Consider the following 22052-nt stretch of genomic DNA (forward strand, 5'->3'; position numbering starts at 1 on the left):
TGAGTATAGCATGCATTAAGATTACACTGTGAGATGATGTTATATTGTATGTGAGAATAATATGTGGTATGACATGTTGTTATATGTATGCAAGCATGGTATGAATTGATTTGATGTTGTGATATTGTTATACTTATGACTATGTTATCTAGTTGGGGGGGTTATGTCCTACATAGCTCTTCTTATGGGGCGTTAGCTTACGGGTACTCTGTGTGCAGGTGAAGACAATAACTAAATAGTGAGGATGGCGAGCTCGAGGTGTGGATTACATGTTAGGGGATTGTGACGATGTATTGGTTTAAGAATATTTCTTTAAAGATTATGGCTTGATTACTTTTTGTAAACAAATTAATGCTTAAAAATTTATAAGTGAATCAAGTGTTTTTGTTTTAAAATAATGAGATCTCATGCTTTAGTTATTTTCAATAAATTAGTTTATTGTTATTATTATAAATGGTTTTAAACGGACTAGCAAGTGTGACATCTCGGGAAATCAGGGCGTTACATTTGTTAACCATTTTTCCCAATACATTTACATTCAACAGTCAAAATTTTCTTAGAGCATATAGCGATGCCAAGGTACCTGAATGGCAAGGAGCTTCGTGTGAATCCATATGCATCCAGGATCCTATATATTAACCTCAACTTCAGCCATGCTAGAGCGGTAGATTGTTGTCTTTATTTCATTAGGCAGCAATCGTGAAGTTGAGAAAAAATGCTTCAGGCCTTTCGATAAGAGCATAATTGATAAGAAATCTTCATTGCTCAACACAACAAGTCTTCTACAAAACACATATGGTTCAGTTTCAGAATTGAACATCTATCATGGAATTTAAAACCTGGCCATTCCCTAACTCTTCATAAAATTCAAGATAGATATTTCATTCCTAACACAAAGAGTAAGGGAGACATGGGATCCCCTTGCCTTAGTCCTCTCTTTGCATTAAAGAAGCCACACATAGAACCATAAAGGAGCAAGAAAAATTTAGAAGTTTTGATGCAGGTCATTATGAGCTGAATAAAGTGATGAGATAATCCATAAGCATAAAGCATTTCCTCAATAAACTCCCATTCGATAATATCATATGTCTTCATCAGTTCAATTTTGATCATGCAGCTAGGTTTACAATTTTTCCTTCCATACAGCCTCATTAGGTCTTGACATACCATTACATTGTGAGCAATGTATCTACCATATACAAAGCCTTTCTAGTTCACAGCTATAAAATCTAAAAACATTTTTCTCAGCCTATTACATATAACTTTTGCTACAGTCATATATAAAACATTATAGCAGGAGATTGGACAAAAATTAGATACATTCACAGGGCAATTTGTCTTGGGAATGAGTGTGATTGTGGTAGTGTTAATCTCCTTGCGAATTTACCATGAGCTTAAGAAAGAAAGAACAGCATTCTCAACTTCAAAGCCAACCAACTGCCAATTATCTTGAAAAAACTGCACTGCCAAAGCCATCAGGTCTTGGAGATTTGATTCCAAGAATTGAGATGAAAGCTTCTTTAACCTCTTGAGCTGTGAATTCTGCCTGGATAATATTTCTGTGCAAATTAGTGATCTTTGGACCAAGGTCCACAACTGTCTGATTAACTCTAAGTCTTCCATCCATAGCTATCCCCAACAAGTTCTGATAATACATCAGAAATGCTTGTTGCACACAGTTCCCATGTTCATCTATAATATGTAATGGGTATCCTTATGAATGGGTATTATTAGAAAAATTTGAGCATATTTTTATTTTTGCATTATATGGTTGAAGTTGTTTTATTCTGCCAATAGTGAGATAAAATAAAAGTTAGATTTAAGTTAGAGAGAATGATAAAAGTAATGCTAAATATAAATATATTTTTGGTATGTGTAGATTTTTAAAATTAAATAGTAAAATTAATTACAAAAACTCTAATTTTTCTTTTATTATCGAACATTGGATTAAAATCTTATTTTTAAAATTGATATTTAACTATAGTTATTTTTTAAAAGTTTTCATCAATAGGTAATACCTATTTGATAAATAATCCAAATATATTGTCAAAATTAAGATATACAAATAATTTTGAATTTTATGTAGGGATTTGTTTTTTCAAAATTTACATTTATACTTCGACAATGGAGTTTTTGTTATAAGTATTATTAATTATGTGGATGTTCAAATCTTTTATTTATTACCATTAATGTAATGAATATTCCCTTTTTCTTAGTTTTCTTTTTTTCTTAGTTTCTTAATATTTGACTCTTGTATGTGTATAAATAGGAGATCACCTATTGAAATAAAATACTAAGAAAATTCTCATCTCTTCTCTATTTTCTTTCTCTAAATTATAATATTACATAATACTAATATTACATAATACGTTATCAGCACGAGCCTCAAACCAAGGTATGATAAAGTTTTTTTATATGTGATCTCGAATTGCTTCAAAGTCATGATACACTAAATATATATATATATATATATATAGGTATATATATATACTCATCTGACTGAAACACATTCGAGTTAGCCATTTTTTTTATTCTTTTATTTATTTTGTAATGAATCAATATTTATACAATATATGTTTATGCTTATATATATATCTATATAGATGCATATATATTATATATGTGTGTTGATTTGTTTATCATATTATATTGTTTAATTTTATTATCTTATTCAATATTTTAGTATTGTACTATATTTTGTTGTATTGTTTTTTAAAATTTATGTATATCTCTAATAATATACACTTTATATTGATATAGTTTTCTTCATGACAATCCTTGCAAAACTTGACTTTGTGGCACTTGATATTTCTAAAAGAAACTATTTATCATGGATTCTTGGTGCTGAAATCCATTTAGATGCTATGGGTCTTGGAGACACCATCAAAGATCAAAATACTGAAACAAAATAAAATAAGGTCAAGGCTATGATTTTCCTTCGCCATCATCTCCATGAGGGGTTAAAATTTGAATAATTAACCGTAAAAGATCCTCTTGTGCTTTGGAAAAATTTGAAAGAAAGATATGACCATAAAAAAAATGTCATATTACCAAAGGCTAAGAATGATTGGTTGCACCTGAGGTTGCAAGATTTTAAATCAGTAAGTGATTATAACTCTGCAATGTTTAATATCACTTCTAAATTGATGTTGTGTGGAGAAAATAAAAACAAATTTTGCCTATCAAGATGATAGTTTTCTCAAAGAGCCTTTGGATATTACGCACTTAGATGTTGCAGATTTTTTTAATGAAGATCTCATTAATAGTAACATGAATATCAATAATGGAGATGGGAATGTCCACAATTAGTCACTTTTCTTTGTTATGTTTTTTTTATTATTATTATTTATTTACTTCAATGTGTTTATTTTATTTGACATGTTTATGTAATGAACTTTTATTATTTAAGCATTTATATTTTGAACTTATTATATTTTTTTTGGTTAATGAAGTAATGGACATTTGTCATCCTATACATGATCTACAAATAATGATGATATGTGTTTGGTGGATAGCGCAACCACTCATACAATACTTAGAAGTGATAAATATTTTGCAAATTTAGGCAAATGTTAATATAATATCAGGCACTGCAAATTTAATTGACGGCTCCGGAAGAGCCATTATATTGATCATGCCTAGAGGAACAAAAATTATTATAGATGATGCCTTATTATCAACCAAATCAAAAAGGAATATGTTGAGCTTCAAAGATATACGACATAATGGATATCATATTGAGACAATAGATGAAAATAATTTTGAGTATCTTTGCATTACGTCTATTATTTTAAGAAAAAAGTGCATATTAGAAAAATTACATGGTTTGTCTTCAGGTTTGTATAGTACAATAATAATTCATATTATTGTGAACGAGAAGTTCACAAACCAAAAAAAAATCATTTATTCTTTGGCATGACCGGTTAGGTCATCCGGTTCAATTATGATGCGTAGAATAATAGAGAACTCACATTGTCATCCATTGAGGAACCAGAAGATTCTTTTATCCAGTGAGTTCTCATGTGCTGCTTGTTCTCAAGGAAAGTTAATCATTAAGCCCTCACCGGTAAAGGTTGGAATTGAATCCCCTGGATTTCTTGAATGAATTCAGGGCGACATATGTGGGCCTATTTGCCCACCATGTGGACCATTCAGATATTTTATGGTATTGATAGATGCATCAACTAGATGGTCACATGTTTGCTTATTATCTACTTGTAATGTAGCATTTGCAAGATTGCTTTCTCAAATAATCCAATTACGAGCACAATTCCCAAACTATGCAATCAAGACAATCCGCCTTGATAATCCTGGTGAATTTACATCACATGCTTTTAATGATTATTGTATGTCAGTAAGGATAAATGTAGAACATCATGTTGCTCATGTACATACATAAAATGGTCTAGCGGAATCATTTATTATAAGCGCCTCCAGTTAATCGCAAGACCATTACTTATGAGAATAGAACTCCTAATTTAGCTTAGGGACATGCTATTTTACATGTTGTGGCACTTGTACGCATTAGGCCAACACCATATCACAAATTCTCCCCATTACAATTGGCTTTTGGTTAGGATCCAAATATTTCCCATCTAAGAATCTTTGGTTGTACAATATATATTCCGATTGCTCCACCACAACGAACAAAGATGGGTCCTCAAAGGAGGCTGGGAATATATGTTGGGTATGAATCTCCATCTATCATTAAATATCTCGAATCCACAACTGGAGATATATTTACAGCACGTTTTGCTGATTGTCATTTTGATGAGACAAGTTTCCCATCTTTAGGGGGAGAGAATAAGAAACAGCTGGAAAAAAAATTATATGGAATGCACAATCATTATCTCAATTTGATTCTCGTACAAATCAATGTGAACTTGAAGTTCAAAGAATAATTCATTTGCAAAATATTGCAAATCAATTACCAGATGCATTCACTAACCCAAAGAAAATTACAAAATCACATATTCCAGCTGAAAATGCTCCAATTCGAATTGAAGTCCCAAAAGGACAATTAACTAATGATTCTAAAGCACGTTTGAAACTTGGTAGACCAGTTGGTTCCAAAGATAAAAATCGTGGAAAAGAAAGGGAGCAAATAATCAAGATGGCCCTAATGAAGAGGCTGTAAATTTCGAGAAAGATGTTGACATAAACAAATCTCTTGAAGGGATTCAGGTACCTAAAAATATTAGAAATAATGAGATCTTAATAAATTATGTCAATACAGGAAAAGAATGGAACCGACTTGAAGTAATTGCCGACAATATTTTTTCTTATAATGTAGCGCTAGAAATTGTAAATGAAAGCGAGGATCTTGAACCTAAATCTATCAAAGAATGTCAAAATAGAAAAGATTGGCCAAAATGGAAAGAAGCAATTCAAGCAGAATTGAATTCACTTGCTAAACACAAAGTATTTGGACCTATAGTCCAAACACCTGAAGGTGTGAAACCCGTTGGATACAAATGGGTATGTTTACGTAAAAGAAATGAGAAAAATGAAATTGTGAGATACAAAGCAAGACCTGTAGCTCAAGGTTTTTCTCAAAGGCCATGTATTGATTATGAGGAGACATATTCTCTTGTGGTTGAAGCAATAACATTAAGATATTTGATTAGCCTGGCTGTGAGTGAAAAACTCGATATGCGATTAATGGATGTAGCCACAACTTATTTATATGGATCAATAGATAATGATATTTACATTAAGATCCCTGAAGGATTTAAGATTCCTGATGCATATAATTTAAGCAATCGAGAAATGTGCTCAATTAAATTACAAAGATCATTGTATGGATTAAAACAATCAGGACACATGTGGTACAATCGACCTAGTGAATATTTATTAAAAGAAGGATTTAAAAATTATCCTATTTGCCCATGTATTTTCATAAAAAGTTCAAGTCCTGAGTTTGTTATCATTGTGGTTTATGTTGATGATTTGATTATTATTGGAACTCCTGAAAAACTTTCAGAAGCTGTGGAATATCTAAAGAAAGAGTTTGAAATGGATGATTTAGGAAAAATAAAATTTGTCTTGGTCTACAAATTGAGCATTTAAAATGTGGAATTTTCATTCATTAGTCAACTTATACTGAAAAGATTTTGAGACGGTTTTATATGGATAAATCACAACCATTGAGTAGCCCAATGGTAGTTAGATCACTTGATGTAGAAAAAGATCATTTTTGACCTAGAGAAGAACATGAAGAGCTCCTTGGTCCAGAAGTACCATATCTTAGTGCAATAGGAGCATTGATGTATCTTGCTAATTGTACAAGACCTGATATATCTTTCTTTGTCAATTTGTTAGCAAGATTTAGTTCTGCTCTAACATGTAGACATTGGAAAGGGATTAAGCACATACTCCGCTATCTCCAGGGCACTATTGATAAAGGATTGTTCTATTCTAACAATTATGGGTCACAACTTATTGGCTACGTAGATGCAAGATATTTATCTGATCTACATAAAGGCAGATCTCAAACTGGCTATTTGTTCACTTGTGGTGACACAGCTATATCCTGGCGGTCAACAAAGCAAACTCTGGCGGCTTCTTCCTCAAATCATGCTGAGATACTTGCATTTCACAAGTCGAGAATGTGTTTGATTAAGTTCAATGACACAACATATTCAAGGAACATGTGGATTAACATCTAATAAAGAAGTACTAATAATTCTCTATGAAGATAATGTTGCTTGCATCGCTCAACTTAAAGGAGGGTACATTAAAGGAGACAGAACTAAACATATTAATTTCACTAAAATTCTTCTTTACACACAATCTTCAAGAAAATGGTGATATCGATGTTCAACAAATTCGATCAAGTGATAATCTTGCAACCTTAATCATGAAGTCATTACATCATCAACTTTTGAGAAGATGGTTCACAAGATTGGAATACGTCTATTAAAGGATCTCCATGAATGCCAAAATGAGGGAGAGTAATTTCATACTGCACTCTTTTTTCCTTGACCGAGTTTTGTCCCACTGGGTTTTCTTGGTAAGGTTTTTAATGAGGCACTTATTATGAACATCCAAGGGGAAGTGTTATAAATATCATTAATTATGTGGATGTCCAAATCTTTTATTTATTACCATTAATGTAATCAACATTCATTTTTTCTTAGTTTCTTAATATTTGACTTTTGTATGTGTATAAATAGGAGATCACCTATTAGAATAAAACACTAAGAGAATTCTCATCTCTTCTCTATTTTCTTTCTCTAAATTATAATATTACATAATAGTTTTGTACATTTATACTTTTTTTTATGTATTTTTTCTTTTTTATTTATTAAAACTTTTATAAAGCTTTCTTTTTTCTTATATCTCTTTGTTTTTCTTCATTGACTTTTGTTTTCTTAGCTAACTTATTCTCTCTCTCTCTCTCTCTCTATATATATATATATATACTAATTTTTTTTATCTTTTTATATATAAAAATATATATATATAATATAAAGTGTGGCTATGTAACATAATTATTGGTTTAACGATACTTTTGTTATTTCTACGTTAACTTTAACAGAATATCCTATTAATTAACAGAATATTCTTTTTTAATTCAAAAATAAAAATTAGGTAGATATTTTATATAAAGCAATAGCTAATTTTTTTTTCTTAAAGATTAAAATCTCAAATCCCATTTAAACATTAAAAAAAATGCATTACCTAATTAAAAAAAAAAATTAAACATACATGTATTGCACTTAACCTATCACCTAAATTTAATTAAAAAAAAACAAATTATACGTGCATTGCACGTAACATCAACCTAGTATATATAATAAGTGTATATTTTTATATTTTTTCTCACTTTTTTTTTTTTTAATCAAAGGAGAAAATTCTCATTAATCAACAAGCAACATACAATCAACAGCCTAACAAGGCTTGGCAACCTGGCAGAAAAAAGACAAACAGTCTTAGGCTAGAATTCTATTAATTAGCCTTTGACTAGTGGTATCTATCTTCTTTTGCCTATAGCTATACAATCTGTATTTAGCTATCTTTTTGATCTCTTTAACAATGTAAGTCACCATGTAAGAACTATCATCATGTACACATTTGTTCCTATTCAACCAAATAAAATAAACAGCAGCAGCCAGCAAAGAGACCACAACTCTATCCCTTAAGCTGTCACCTGTTGCTGTCAAAAAACTCCTCCAGCAGCCAAATTGAGTGCTCCAAGCATGAAAACCCAGCCAGTTGAAAATCTCATGCACCACCTGCCTTGAGAACAAACAATCAAAAAATAAGTGTTGATTTGTTTCAACTACCCGCCCACAAACAGCACACTCTGAGTTCGAAATGTTGATGTGGAAGACAACCAACTGATCTCTAGTGAGGAGATGGACATGAACCGATTGCCATAATATGAATCTGTGTTTTGGAATATTAAACCTACTCCAAACTGCTTTGTGATATTTATCCTCCTCACAAGTCACCAAGCTATTGTTGGAAATTATTTTACCAGGATCTTAGATCTACTCACAAGTATGTTTATTAACATCCTAAATAAGAACTTTCTAAAACGATAAATTAAACACATATAAAGTTTAAGAAACCTTACATTGGGTGCAGCGGAATAATATGACTCCTTCCGTTCAGATATCTAGCCCTTGATTCCTTTCTGTAGCAGAGCATTATCAATATCTGAACCTGGATCTCTTTCTCTGAATCTTTTATGCTGAAACTCCTTTGCTGATGATCTTTCTTCACGATCTTCCTCACTATGATTGAGGTATCACTTGCTGTGTGTGGGCACTACTCATACACTAAGAAATTTCGAAATTTCAAGAGGGAAGAGAAAGAAGAAGTGGCAGCTAAAGATAGGGAGAGAGAAGGCTCAGTTTTTCTGAATCAGAAGAAGTGTGGAAAATTTAGTGTAATTTTCCTGAAGCCTTCACTATCTATTTATAGCATTCCACTAGGGTTAGGTTTGAATTATTTGGCATTAAAATAATGAAAATATCAGTTTAAATTTCCTACAAAAGTGGCAGGCCATACACTTAGTGGATTGGGCCTTGCTTTTTGCAATTTTGCAGTTTTACCTTTTTTGCATTTGATTTTCTCAAAAACGCCAATTTTCTAATTCAACCACTTAATGTCAATTCTAACTATTTAATAACTATAAATAATTATTAAATAATATTGCCATTTATCATATTTATTAATTGAACCATACAAAGTATCATAATTAACAAATATGCCCCTATAAACTCTTTCTTTACAATTTCGCCCTTACTTAGTGAAAAATTCACAAATAGACATAGTCTAATTTGAGAATTATAATTGATTAATCAAAACCAATTACATGAGTCTTACAAGCAATATTATCTCAACTAGTGGGGGGACCATGGGTCTATATAACCGAGCTTTCAATAAGTAGATCAAGAATTTAGCACTAAAATTCACTAACTTATTAATTCTTCGTTGAATCCACGCATAGAACTTAGAATTGCACTCTCAGTATATAGAATGCTCTATATGTTCCACCATATAGACACATCATTAGTTATCCATTGTTATAATCCTAACGTGATCAATGATCCTCTATATGAATGATCTACACTGTAACGGGATTAAATTACCGTTACACCCTACAATGTATTTATTCCTTAAAACACTTGACCCCGTATAAATGATATTTCAGCTTATGTGAAATGAGTACTCCACCATTTATGTTCGTTTGGTCAAGCTCGAAGGAGATCATCCTTTGCTTACTATTCGCCAGATAGAAGCTATAGATTCCATGTTTATGCTAGCGCTCCCACTCAATTGCACTACCGTGTTCCCAAAAAGTACGTATCACCCTGACCAAAAGGTAGGCTTAACTAACAATTCAAGGAACACGAATAGCCTTTCAAGATTGAGCCTAATCATAACAGGATTAAGATCATTTGATCTAGGATCAACTAGGCGATATTAACTTGAATAGATATTACGGTAAGTTTAACTAAATCTAAGTCAAAGTTCAATATCGGTCCCTTCCGATGCATACTCCATGCATCCAACCTGAGCTTTACTTTAATCAATGCTCTGGAAAGAACATAGTATTTCTCCAAATACAAGTAAACTCTTGTTGTAGATTATCATATCAGTAAAACCCTGTGTCTGATAAATCTAGGAAACTTTATTCACATAGTCATGTTTACTTTCCAATGTGTTGACGGCACAATAAACAGGATCAAGTATGTGAAAAGGGTTTCAGATGAATTTATACATTATGTACATATAATCATGAAATAAATCATGTGAACCATGCAACATTAAATGTTATTTCTGATCTATATTAATAAGTAAATCTGATTATATTGAAATGAGTTTTATTTAGGGCATAAAACCCAACAAACTTCCACTTGCACTAATATCAAACAAAAAGTGCGTTTCAAATAATCTCAACACCTTGATATACAAATCAAGTGTAGTAGTAGTAAACTCCTCGTAATAGGATCTGAAAGGTTGAATTAACCACAACCTTTTCTCCACCATTACTCTTCCTTAATCACAAAATCATTGATAATGTGAAATTCCTCTCTATATGTCTACTCTCTTGGGATACTGGATTCTATACCTTTGGCAACTACTTTTGGTTAATCAGGAAATTAACACTAGTAGTTTAAGGCAATTTGGAATGAAGCCAAAAATGTATAGAACTTTCCTTAGACTGAATAAGTACCTTTCCTGCAGCTTTAACATTCAGTCCCTCTCTGGTAGACCTAGAGACTTTAGATAGTTTTTTACACTTCTCCAAAATCATTATTCCACCCCCAGAGTAATCACCATCTTATCAGAAAGATTTTCTAGCACAAAGGCAAATTTCGAAATCTGATATGGTGTAGTCTAAGAGTTTTAAACACACCCTTATAGACTAACATATAGTTCCTCTTCTCCTGGATTAATCTGATACCTACTCATTACTCCCACTCAACAGCAGGTGTCTGGTCTAAGGCATACAAAAGCATATCTAAGACCTCTCACTGTTGATATAAGAAAATTCTTTCATGGCTTTATATTTTCTGGAATAGTTGAAACTTTTCCTAAGATAAAATCTATGTCTTAGAAGCTGTGAAGCTTCTATAGATTGCCATTAGAAAGAAAATGCTTCAGCATCTTACTAAAGTAAGTTGCTTGCATTAGAGTAAGTAATTACCAGGTATACCACAAGCCATAGGTTTAGATAAACTCAAACCTATAATACTAGGAACAGGAAGTTTTGTTAAGTCTATTGAATGGACTTATAAACGAAAATTTCCTTTTATGTCCTTGTAATAGAAAACTTTAGGTTATTCCATGTGAATGGATTAAACCATAGTTCTTTTTGGCTTTCTTCTTAGTTTCTTATCTTGACAATCCATTACTTGTTTAAACTCACAATGGATTTTAATCACTAGTGTCTCCCAAGTCATAAGAAGGTGAGTTCCTAGAAACTCTCCCACTACGACAAGGTACCGTGAATTATGTCGAGGAAAACTAAATGGTATTGATCTCTTCGGTTGTGACAAGACAACAGAGGCAGTGGGATCATCATATGTTATATAAGATGATAGAACACTTTTGGAATCAAGAAATTAAATATCTCCTTTATTTGCTACTTGTTTTTCAGACTTAGTCATTTTCTTAGAAAAGTAGTATTTGTTTGATCAAACACTTTCTTATCTATTGACTATGGGATGGTCCACCCCTAATCACTTAGAATAGCTAACAAACCATGGTTAACAGTTCTAGCTTTTCTTAAGATTTTGATTAGGTCATCCATGAATCTAGTAATGATTTACATTAAGTACCCAACCATTACATCATTCTGAAATTGTATTACCACAGAAGGATTTAGGCAACGACTAGTAACTAATCATCAATATGCAACTCGAAATTTCTGGGGAGGTAAGTTTGGATATAATTCAAAAATCAATTTAATGATCATTGAACTGCATATCTACTAACTATTTCTCCACCCCTATCAGTTCGCAAGATCTTTAATCACGTACCTTAATGGTTTTAACCATTGCTAGAAATTAATGAAATTTTTCAAACATTTCAAATTTCTTTGCTAAAAGGTATAATCTAGAGTTATCGTTTTAAGAATACAACGAAAAACTCATATCCACCCCTGAATGTACATCCATCTGCGAATGAGATGAACTACTTTCAGTGGATATAGGCATATTATCTCTTTGCAGAGATTGATCATGTCAAATTCACTATGAACAAGATACAAATGCCATCGATTAAAAAAAATGTGGTAGTGTCTTTTGATGACATAGGTTTAGTTACATCAAAGAGTTCTTAGAATAGTGCAAGTGGATCCTGGTCACAGAATACCTAACTCATATTCCATACAGTTTGAATCCATTAATAAAAGATGGATATTTAAACACTTGACAAAGTGTAACTGTATTGTATCTGGAATTAGAAATATAAGAAAATTTCTGTTTGGATTCTAAAATTAAAGTCAAAGACTTAAATTCAACCAAATATAATGAGTAATTCTTTCTTGGACCACCACTACTAATACAAACTCTAAGTCAGATTTGCCCATACAAGTAGGAGATTTCTAAGATTGAGGATTTATATCAATTGGGAATAGAATTTCGGGATTATAATCATATGCGTCATTTAATTTCTTAAGAGAAAATATAATGACATGAAATGATTTATAGACCATTCATCCAATGATATGTTTTGAAGCTAATTCGAAATGAATAAGCTAAGAGGAATTAGGATAATTTCGTTTATAAATAAGAATCCAACAATGCTTCGATTAGCGAAAGACAAAGTAATCTTATTTATGTAATCTTCTTGTTTCATATTGTAAATACTAGTCTAAGGTGTCATCAATTGATGAACAGTTAGATGTCGCATATACAATACTTATCTTTCGAGATCTTACACTATTATGTATGTCTAATGGTGAAAATCCATTAGGGATTTATCTCATTAGAAAAACAAACATGTTAGACCAACAATGAAGATTCGAAATTAAACTACAACTTAATAACAGAAAATAACATGGTTCAATATAAATTCATACACAATTCAGAAATTATAAACATATAGCAAGTAGGAATGACTAGTGAAAATACTAAAACATACAATCCTTAATAATTTCCAAGGTTTTCAACAAACTGATACAGTGTCCCGGTAGGCGAGAGTCAAAGCATCATTTATTGAATAGAGTTGTCAGCTCATCTAAAATAGAAACCATTCTAGCAACCTTTTATTCGATCAAAATAAGAATCCAGCGTTGTCCCGGTAGGCGAGAGTCAAGGTTATTCTCATTTCATGAGCCTCTACCATTGTTTCATGTTTCATAAGTTTATCTCTAAGTAGTCACCGTAGGGGAGAGTCTAATAGAGACGAAAACTTACAAAACACTTATCAAATGAAATCTTACGGTGTTAAATGCGTTCAACGAATGACCATCCATAGGGGGACAAAGTCTAGCGTCTCGAGGTTATATTGAAAACATTTAACTTTTGTAAGACCAACAATGGAGATCGAATATCTTAATAATAATCAAGCTCATTATTTAAAGTGAGTTGTATTTTCTTTGATTCTCTTTATTTAATTTATTTATTTTAAATACATATTTATTTAAAATTTCCAATTTAGAATGAAAAATTCTAAATATAAATTTTAATTTAATATTTATAAATTTTACTTAGATGAATTATTTCCATCTTAGTAATAATTTCCAATAAATATTTAGAAAAATATTCAATTTAAGTTGTTACAAAATTAATATAAATTAATTTACAACTCAAATTTAATTTTCTATAAATATATATTGCATTTCGAAAAATTAAAGTATTTAAGAATACAATTTTCGAAAATGCATGTTAAAATAAAAAAAAAATTAATCCTGGAAAAATTATTCTAATTTAATGTTGGCCCAAAATTAATTAATAAAATTAATTTACAACAAAAAATATAATTTTCCTATTTAATTAAATATATATAAGAAAAATTTCAAATATTTAAGTATGATGATGAAAATCAACTTAAATATTAATTTTCTATTTAATTAAATACACTAGAAAAACACTTTAAGCAAAAATATCATCTATCTAGATTTTCCTTTGACTAATTAATTCAATTTCTAATAATATACTTTAATTTAATTTATTTTAAATTAATCAATAAATGAAAAAATCATTGATTTAAGTTGATCCAAGAATTAATTAAAATAAATAATTAATTTACAACTTAATCTATTTTTCAAGATAAATTCGAAATTCTAGCATTTAAGAAATGCAATTTCGAAAATTGATTGATAAAATAAAGAAAAAATATATTTTGAAAATTATTTAAATTTAGTTGAAAAATTAAATTTCAACTAAAAATAATTTTCTATTTAATTAAATGTCATGAAAAAGAAATATTTAAGTATGATGATAAAAATCAACTTAGATATTTAATTTTCAAATTAATTAAATGTATTAAATTCAAGAAATAAATAATTAAGTGTAGAGAAGGCTTAATTATTAATTTCTAGTTTAATACTAGGAAAAATATACTTAAAATAAATTGTACCAAAATTAATTATTTAAATAATTAATTTCACAATGTATAATATTTTCCTATTTAATATTAGAAATAATAAGTAGTCTAGAAATAACTATCTAGAAAATATCTTATTTGACTAATTATCTTTTCCACAAAATTTGAAAAAATATCTAATTTAAATTGTATTAGAAAAAATCTAGAACTTAAATATTTTTCAAATTTAAATTTAATTAAATATCAAAAATTAAGTTGTAACCACTTAATTTAAAAATATTCCATTTTAAGTTAATATTCGAAAAGATATTAACTTAAAAAATATCTAAAAAATCTTAATAACCAATGCCTAAAATTCCTCAACTTAATTTTGAAATTTTGAATTCAAAATATATTCAGATTTAAGTTGGTTAGTTGAAGATAACTAAATATCAACTTAAATAGGAATATTTAATGAAAAATTTAAATTAAGTTCCAGAAAGAATCTAGATGGTTATAATTCTATATTTAATTAAATACAAGAAAATACATATAGTTTAGCTTAGAATAAAAAATAATTCTTTAAACTATATTTTTCTTAAATTAATTTCAAAATAAATGAAATTAATTATGTTGCTAATCAATTTTAATTAGGTTAAACTAGTGTAATTAACCTAGTACAATCATTCAAATCAGGCAAATGAGCCTTCACAATTGGGGTGGTTTGTGTGAGGGGGTGCTGGGTTCAGTATGTCCTACCCACTTCTATGGCTCCCAACTCTCACACAAGGCCCAAAAGAGAGGAATTTAACCTTAATAAGAACAACTGTTATTAATTGAATAGGCCCAAAAACTAAATGGGCCTAAATAAATTCTATCAAAAACTATGATAATTTATTTTAGCAACATTAACCTATATGCATCTATAATAAAATTAAACACATAGGCTCACACAGGCACACTTTGGATAGGTCCTATCATGTTGCTAGGTCATACACAGATGAAAGAAGATTGTAAATATACCTGTTACAAATTATTATCTTGACCAAGGGAGCCATCAGATCATTAGATCTGGCAAAAGGTAACCATGGCTATTTGCAATCAAGTAATAATAGGTTTTGAAAACTTACAAACAAGCTAAAACCACATACTCCTGCAACAAGGTTAGCTGGATAGTTGGATGTAGGATTTATTTAATTTTAAATAATTAATTTCGAAATATTATTAAAATGAATTTTCGAAAAAAAATTTTAAAAAAAATTTCAAAAATTAATTATATGTTTAAATTTAAAATTAAACCTACAATTTTGAAAAATTAGGTTTGAACCAACCTAAATATCATTTCAAAAATTTGCTAACTACTTTTAAATTATAAATATTATTTTATAAATAAAAATTAAATAAAAAATTAGAAAAGATAAATAAATATCTTTTTCAAATTTTAAATGTAATTTAAATAAATAAAATAACAAAATTTAAAAAATTAGCAAAATATCTTATATCTATTTAAAATTACATGATTATAAATATCTTATTTTAAATTTACATATGGTCAAAATATCTAAAAAGATTTAATTAAAAAATCTTAAAAGATAAGATATTTTTAAAATATCTTAAAAGACATTATAAATATCTTTAAAAGATATTATAAATATCTTTAAAAGATATTATAAATATCTTAAAAGATAAGATATTTTTAAATATCTTAAAAGATATTATAAATATCTTAAAAGATATTATAAATATCTTAAAATATCTGACCTTAAATTTTAAAAAAAATATAATCAAATTTAAAAATAAGATAGATTTTTAAGCAAAAAGATAAATACTAATTCTATTCAAATTCAAGAAATTATTTTACCAGGATCTTAGATCTACTCACAAGTATGTTTATTAACATCCTAAATAAGAACTTTCTAAAACGATAAATTAAACACATATAAAGTTTAAGAAACCTTACATTGGGTGCAGCGGAATAATATGACTCCTTCCGTTCAGATATCTAGCCCTTGATTCCTTTCTGTAGCAGAGCATTATCAATATCTGAACCTGGATCTCTTTCTCTGAATCTTTTATGCTGAAACTCCTTTGCTGATGATCTTTCTTCACGATCTTCCTCACTATGATTGAGGTATCACTTGCTATGTGTGGGCACTACTCATACAATAAGAAATTTCGAAATTTCAAGAGGGAAGAGAAAGAAGAAGTGGCAGCTAAAGATAGGGAGAGAGAAGGCTCAGTTTTTCTGAATCAGAAGAAGTGTGGAAAATTTAGTGTAATTTTCCTGAAGCCTTCACTATCTATTTATAGCATTCCACTAGGGTTAGGTTTGAATTATTTGGCATTAAAATAATGAAAATATCAGTTTAAATTTCCTACAAAAGTGGCAGGCCATACACTTAGTGGATTGGGCCTTGCTTTTTGCAATTTTGCAGTTTTACCTTTTCTGCATCTGATTTTCTCAAAAACGCCAATTTTCTAATTCAACCACTTAATGTCAATTCTAACTATTTAATAACTATAAATAATTATTAAATAATATTGCCATATATCATATTTATTAATTGAACCATACAAAGTATCATAATTAACAAATATGCCCCTATAAACTCTTTCTTTACAATTTCGCCCTTACTTAGTGAAAAATTCACAAATAGACATAGTCTAATTTGAGAATTATAATTGATTAATCAAAACCAATTACATGAGTCTTACAAGCAATATTATCTCAACTAGTGGGGGGACCATGGGTCTATATAACCGAGCTTCCAATAAGTAGATCAAGAATTTAGCACTAAAATTCACTAACTTATTAATTCTTCGTTGAATCCACGCATAGAACTTAGAATTGCAGTCTCAGTATATAGAATGCTCTATATGTTCCACCATATAGACACATCATTAGTTATCTATTGTTATAATCCTAATGTGATCAATGATCCTCTATATGAATGATCTACACTGTAAAGGGATTAAATTACCGTTACACCCTACAATGTATTTATTCCTTAAAACACTTGACCCCGTATAAATGATATTTCAGCTTATGTGAAATGAGTACTCCACCATTTATGTTCGTTTGGTCAAGCTCGAAGGAGATCATCCTTTGCTTACTATTCGCCAGATAGAAGCTATAGATTCCATGTTTATGCTAGCGCTCCCACTCAATTGCACTACCGTGTTCCCAAAAAGTACGTATCACCCTGACCAAAAGGTAGGCTTAACTAACAATTTAAGGAACACGAATAGCCTTTCAAGATTGAGCCTAATCATAACAGGATTAAGATCATTTGATCTAGGATCAACTAGGCGATATTAACTTGAATAGATATTACGGTAAGTTTAACTAAATCTAAGTCAAAGTTCAATATCGGTCCCTTCCGATGCATACTCCATGCATCCAACCTGAGCTTTACTTTAACCAATGCTCTGGAAAGAACATAGTATTTCTCCAAATACAAGTAAACTCTTGTTGTAGATTATCATATCAGTAAAACCCTGTGTCTGATAAATCTAGGAAACTTTATTCACATAGTCATGTTTACTTTCCAATGTGTTGACGGCACAATAAACAGGATCAAGTATGTGAAAAGGGTTTCAGATGAATTTATACATTATGTACATATAATCATGAAATAAATCATGTGAACCATGCAACATTAAATGTTATTTCTGATCTATATTAATAAGTAAATCTGATTATATTGAAATGAGTTTTATTTAGGGCATAAAACCCAACAACTATTATAGAGTCTAGTAGCCTTGAACTTGTCAAACTTACCAGCAGCTAAAATTTGTTGTTGATTGAAATCGATGCTAAGATGGCAAAGTTTTCTCCAGTACCAACTAGAATATTGAGCAAGCTTGTAGTTCCAAATGTCAACACCCTTCAAGTAAACAACGTTAACCTATTTGACCCATAACACATCATGCTTCTTCGTAATAGCCCACAGAACTTTGCCAAAATAGCTTTGTTCCAATTTGCCCCTTCTCTGAACCCAAGACCACCATATTGTCTAGGCCTACACACCTCCTCCCAAGAGCCTAAGTGAACTTTACACCGATTCCCAGCTTGACCCCAAAGAAACAATCTGCAATGCTTATCTATCTCCTTAATAACACTTTGGGGAAGAACAAAAATGTTCATCCAGTAATTTCACAGACCAAGCAACACAGTATGGATAAGTTGGATCCTACCTGCATAGGAAAGATGCCTCGTAGCCCAAGAATGCAACCTCTTTTTAATCTTGTCCACAATAGCTCCACAATCTTCCATTCTCCATTTAGTTGGTCTCATAGGCACACCTAGATATTTAAGAGGGAACCTACCTTCCTCAAGGTCAATCATTCTGGTTATCTCATTTTTTGTTGCTTCATCTACCCCTCCAAAGTAGATATTAGTTTTAGTAAGATTAATGGATAAACCAGTACTCTTACTAAAATCATTCAAGGCAACGTTCAAGTGATTAACAACCTGACTTGTACCTTTGCAAAACAAAATTAGATCATCCGCAAAGCATAGACTAATCAGTTTGAGGCTCTTGCAGAGACGGTGAAATCTGAAAGTACCTTCCTTAGACTCTTGCAGCAACCTTCGAGTAAGAAATTCCATAACCAACACAAACAAAAGAGGTGAGATTGGATCCCCTTGCCTGAGCCCCTTTTTGCCTTTGAACTTGCCTTGAAGCCTACCATTCATCATTAAATTATAAGATGTCCCTTTTAAGCATGTCATAATCCAATTAACAAACTTAGCAGGAAACAGAGACAGTTCAACCATCTTTCTAAGAAGCTCCAATCAACCGTGTCATAAGCTTTGCTCAAATCAATCTTCAGAGCACAATGAGGAGACACATTCTTCCTATTGTAATTCTTGATAAGATCCTGGAAAATCAGGATGTTATGAGCAATTGATCTTTGTTGAATGAAGGCTCCTTGGTTCTGGTTAATCAGGCTGGGCAATACTTCAGCAAGTCTTGAACACATCAGTTTCGAGATACATTTGTAAGCTGTAATACAAAACGCAATCGGTCTATAGTCAACTGCACTTGAGGGGGAATCTGTTTTGGGGATCAAGGATATACTGGTCTCATTGAATTCCTCAGGCATTATCCTTGTGTTAAAGAAACTCTGAATAGCAGAATAGAATTCTTCACCCAAGATAGGTCACATTCTCTTGTAAAATTCCGAGCTAAAACTATCCGGACCTGGGGATTTTATGCTGGGAATACTGAACTTTGCTTTCTTGATCTATTTCCTCGTGAAAGGACGAGTTAAAAGGAGCTGCTGATCTAAAGAAAGCTTGTTTCCAAATTCAAGGCAATGAAAATAATGGTGATAATCAGGTCTAGCACTACCCATGAAACTTGTAAAATGATCCATAAAATGCTTGACCACTTCTGAGTAATCATCAACAATCTCATCATTCTGATTCTTGAAGAAGGCTATCCAGTTCTCTTCTCTTCTTTTTTTGATGCACGCATAAAAGTAAGCATTATTCTCATCTCCTTTTTGCAACCAAGTTACCTTGCTCCTTTGTTTAAGGAAGCTATGAAGCATTTTATCCCTGTTACATAACTCCTCAGCTGCTGCCTTTTCGACCTCCAATAAGCTGATGTTCCCTGGATCAGATTGAGCTTCATGCCTTGAACTTAAGTAATTATCTTTGGCCTGCTGATAGGTGAACTCCACATCTCCCACTATCTTATTAAAATTTCTGAGAACATGTTTCAGCTGAAGACACTTAAGATGAATAACCAAAAGACCTGAAGCTTTTATCGGTTTGACCCAACTTTCTATCACCACTTGAACAAAATTTTCATGCTCAGTCCAGTGATTATAGAACCTGAAAGGCTTTATCCCAATGTCCTGAGTGATTGCAGAGGAAACAACATAAGAACAATGGTCAGATAAAGTCTCCCAACTCATATTGACAAACGAATTAGGAAACAAATCCAACCATTCTTCATTCTTGAAGACATGATCAATTCTAGAATAAATTCTATCACTTCCCCCTTAATTGTTGGACCAAGTGAAATGAGACCCAGTTTTCCTTAGAGCGTCAGCTAGGCCCAGTGCTAACCAATTGGTAGCATCCTCAATTTCAGATCTAGGAATTCGGTTCCCCCCACTCCTGTCACCAAAATCCATAACTGCAATAAAATCTCCCATTATAATCTAAGGTTTGGACATAATGGGAAGATTAGCCAAACCATTCCATAAACTTTTCCTAGCCTCCCCCACATTAGAACCATACACAAAAGTTGCCAAAAATTCAGTTTTATGACAAGCCATCTTGACTTGTAAATGAATAAACTGAGTAGCCTCTTCTAAAACCTTAACCTGAACAAAATCCTTTTTCCAAATAACCAAAATTCTCCCTTTAATGATTGGGCTAGAATAAAAATTCCACCGAACAAATTTATTAAACATAGTGTCACTAATTTTAGAGCCTCTCATTTTAGTTTCAATGATAGCCCCTAAACCAATTTTCCTTATTCTACACAAATCTACTACCGCCTCTTGCTTCTTATCACTATTGAAGCCTCTTATGTTCCAACTCATGATATTGCAACTATCCATTAGCAATTTCATCAGGATTAATTTCCTTTTTTTCACCACCATTTTGACCCTGCAGAACTATAAAGGAATTGCTTTCTTTCTCATCTGCAACCTCTATCTTTTGCTCAACTGTCCTCTTACTTTGAACTTTTCTCTTGGGAGTTTTCCATTCACCCTTAGATCCTCCATTATCAGTGACCTTCTCAGCTTGCAAAGGTTGAGTAGAATCTTTCCCATGCTTTTGTTCTGTAACAACAACCATTTCAGCATCATTAATCTTGCTTGCACCCCCTTCTTTCTGAACTTGTTTCGACACCACCTTATTGCCTTCATTGCTCTCCTTTTTCCTCCTACAATCAGCCATTAAATGACCATAACTACGACAATTTTTACACTGAACTGGCAGCCATTCATACTCTACAGGCTGCTCAATCAACTGACCATGTTCATTCAAAAACTCTATCCTTCTTGGAGGCTCATCAGAGATATCCATCTCTACCAACACCCTAGCAAACTTCACCATTGATCTCTCCTTGGTGACTTTATCCGTCATTATAGGTTTCCCCAATGTACTCACTAATTCACTAAGACATTTGGTACCCTAATATTGCAGTCCAAGATCATATAGACAGATCCAAAGAGGAACCGATTTCACCAAACTTAGAGCTATTATATTAGACGACCAAGGGCGAATTCTAACAGGTTTTTTATCGAATTGCAATACACCTTCCTCCAGCACCAGATTTTGGGTCACTGTATCATTAAATTTCACTATAGTAAAGCCTCCATTCATCCTCACAATCTGTTGTATACCAAGCTTACCCCATTTCCGTTTAAGGAATCACTCAAACACGGCAAACGGAGGGTTAGCCCCTAACACCATACAAACAACAGCAGTGTTCCATATAGCAGCTTGGTCTTTCACTTCTTCTAAATCAACTTGAGCTATTTTCTTCCCATTTTTCTGAATAGGTTCAGTATAGGAAGGCTTAGGTTCAGAA

General features: G+C 31.4%; 1 protein-coding gene across 1 annotated transcript; it reads right to left on the minus strand.

The window, feature by feature from the left end:
- Positions 1-19740: 19740 nt before the first annotated feature.
- Positions 19741-20418, minus strand: LOC133035945 (uncharacterized). Its single transcript, XM_061112394.1, has one exon. The coding sequence runs from the start codon at positions 20416-20418 to the stop codon at positions 19741-19743; it is 678 nt and encodes a 225-aa protein (XP_060968377.1).
- Positions 20419-22052: the final 1634 nt, after the last annotated feature.

The sequence above is a fragment of the Cannabis sativa genome, chromosome 3 (genome assembly GCF_029168945.1).
Source record: "Cannabis sativa cultivar Pink pepper isolate KNU-18-1 chromosome 3, ASM2916894v1, whole genome shotgun sequence".
In the NCBI taxonomy this organism is placed as follows: Eukaryota; Viridiplantae; Streptophyta; class Magnoliopsida; order Rosales; family Cannabaceae; genus Cannabis; species Cannabis sativa.

Excerpts from the sequence above, each read along its gene's own strand:
- LOC133035945 (XM_061112394.1), bottom strand. The coding sequence starts at position 20,418 with ATGAGTTGGGAGACTTTATCTGACCATTGTTCTTATGTTGTTTCCTCT.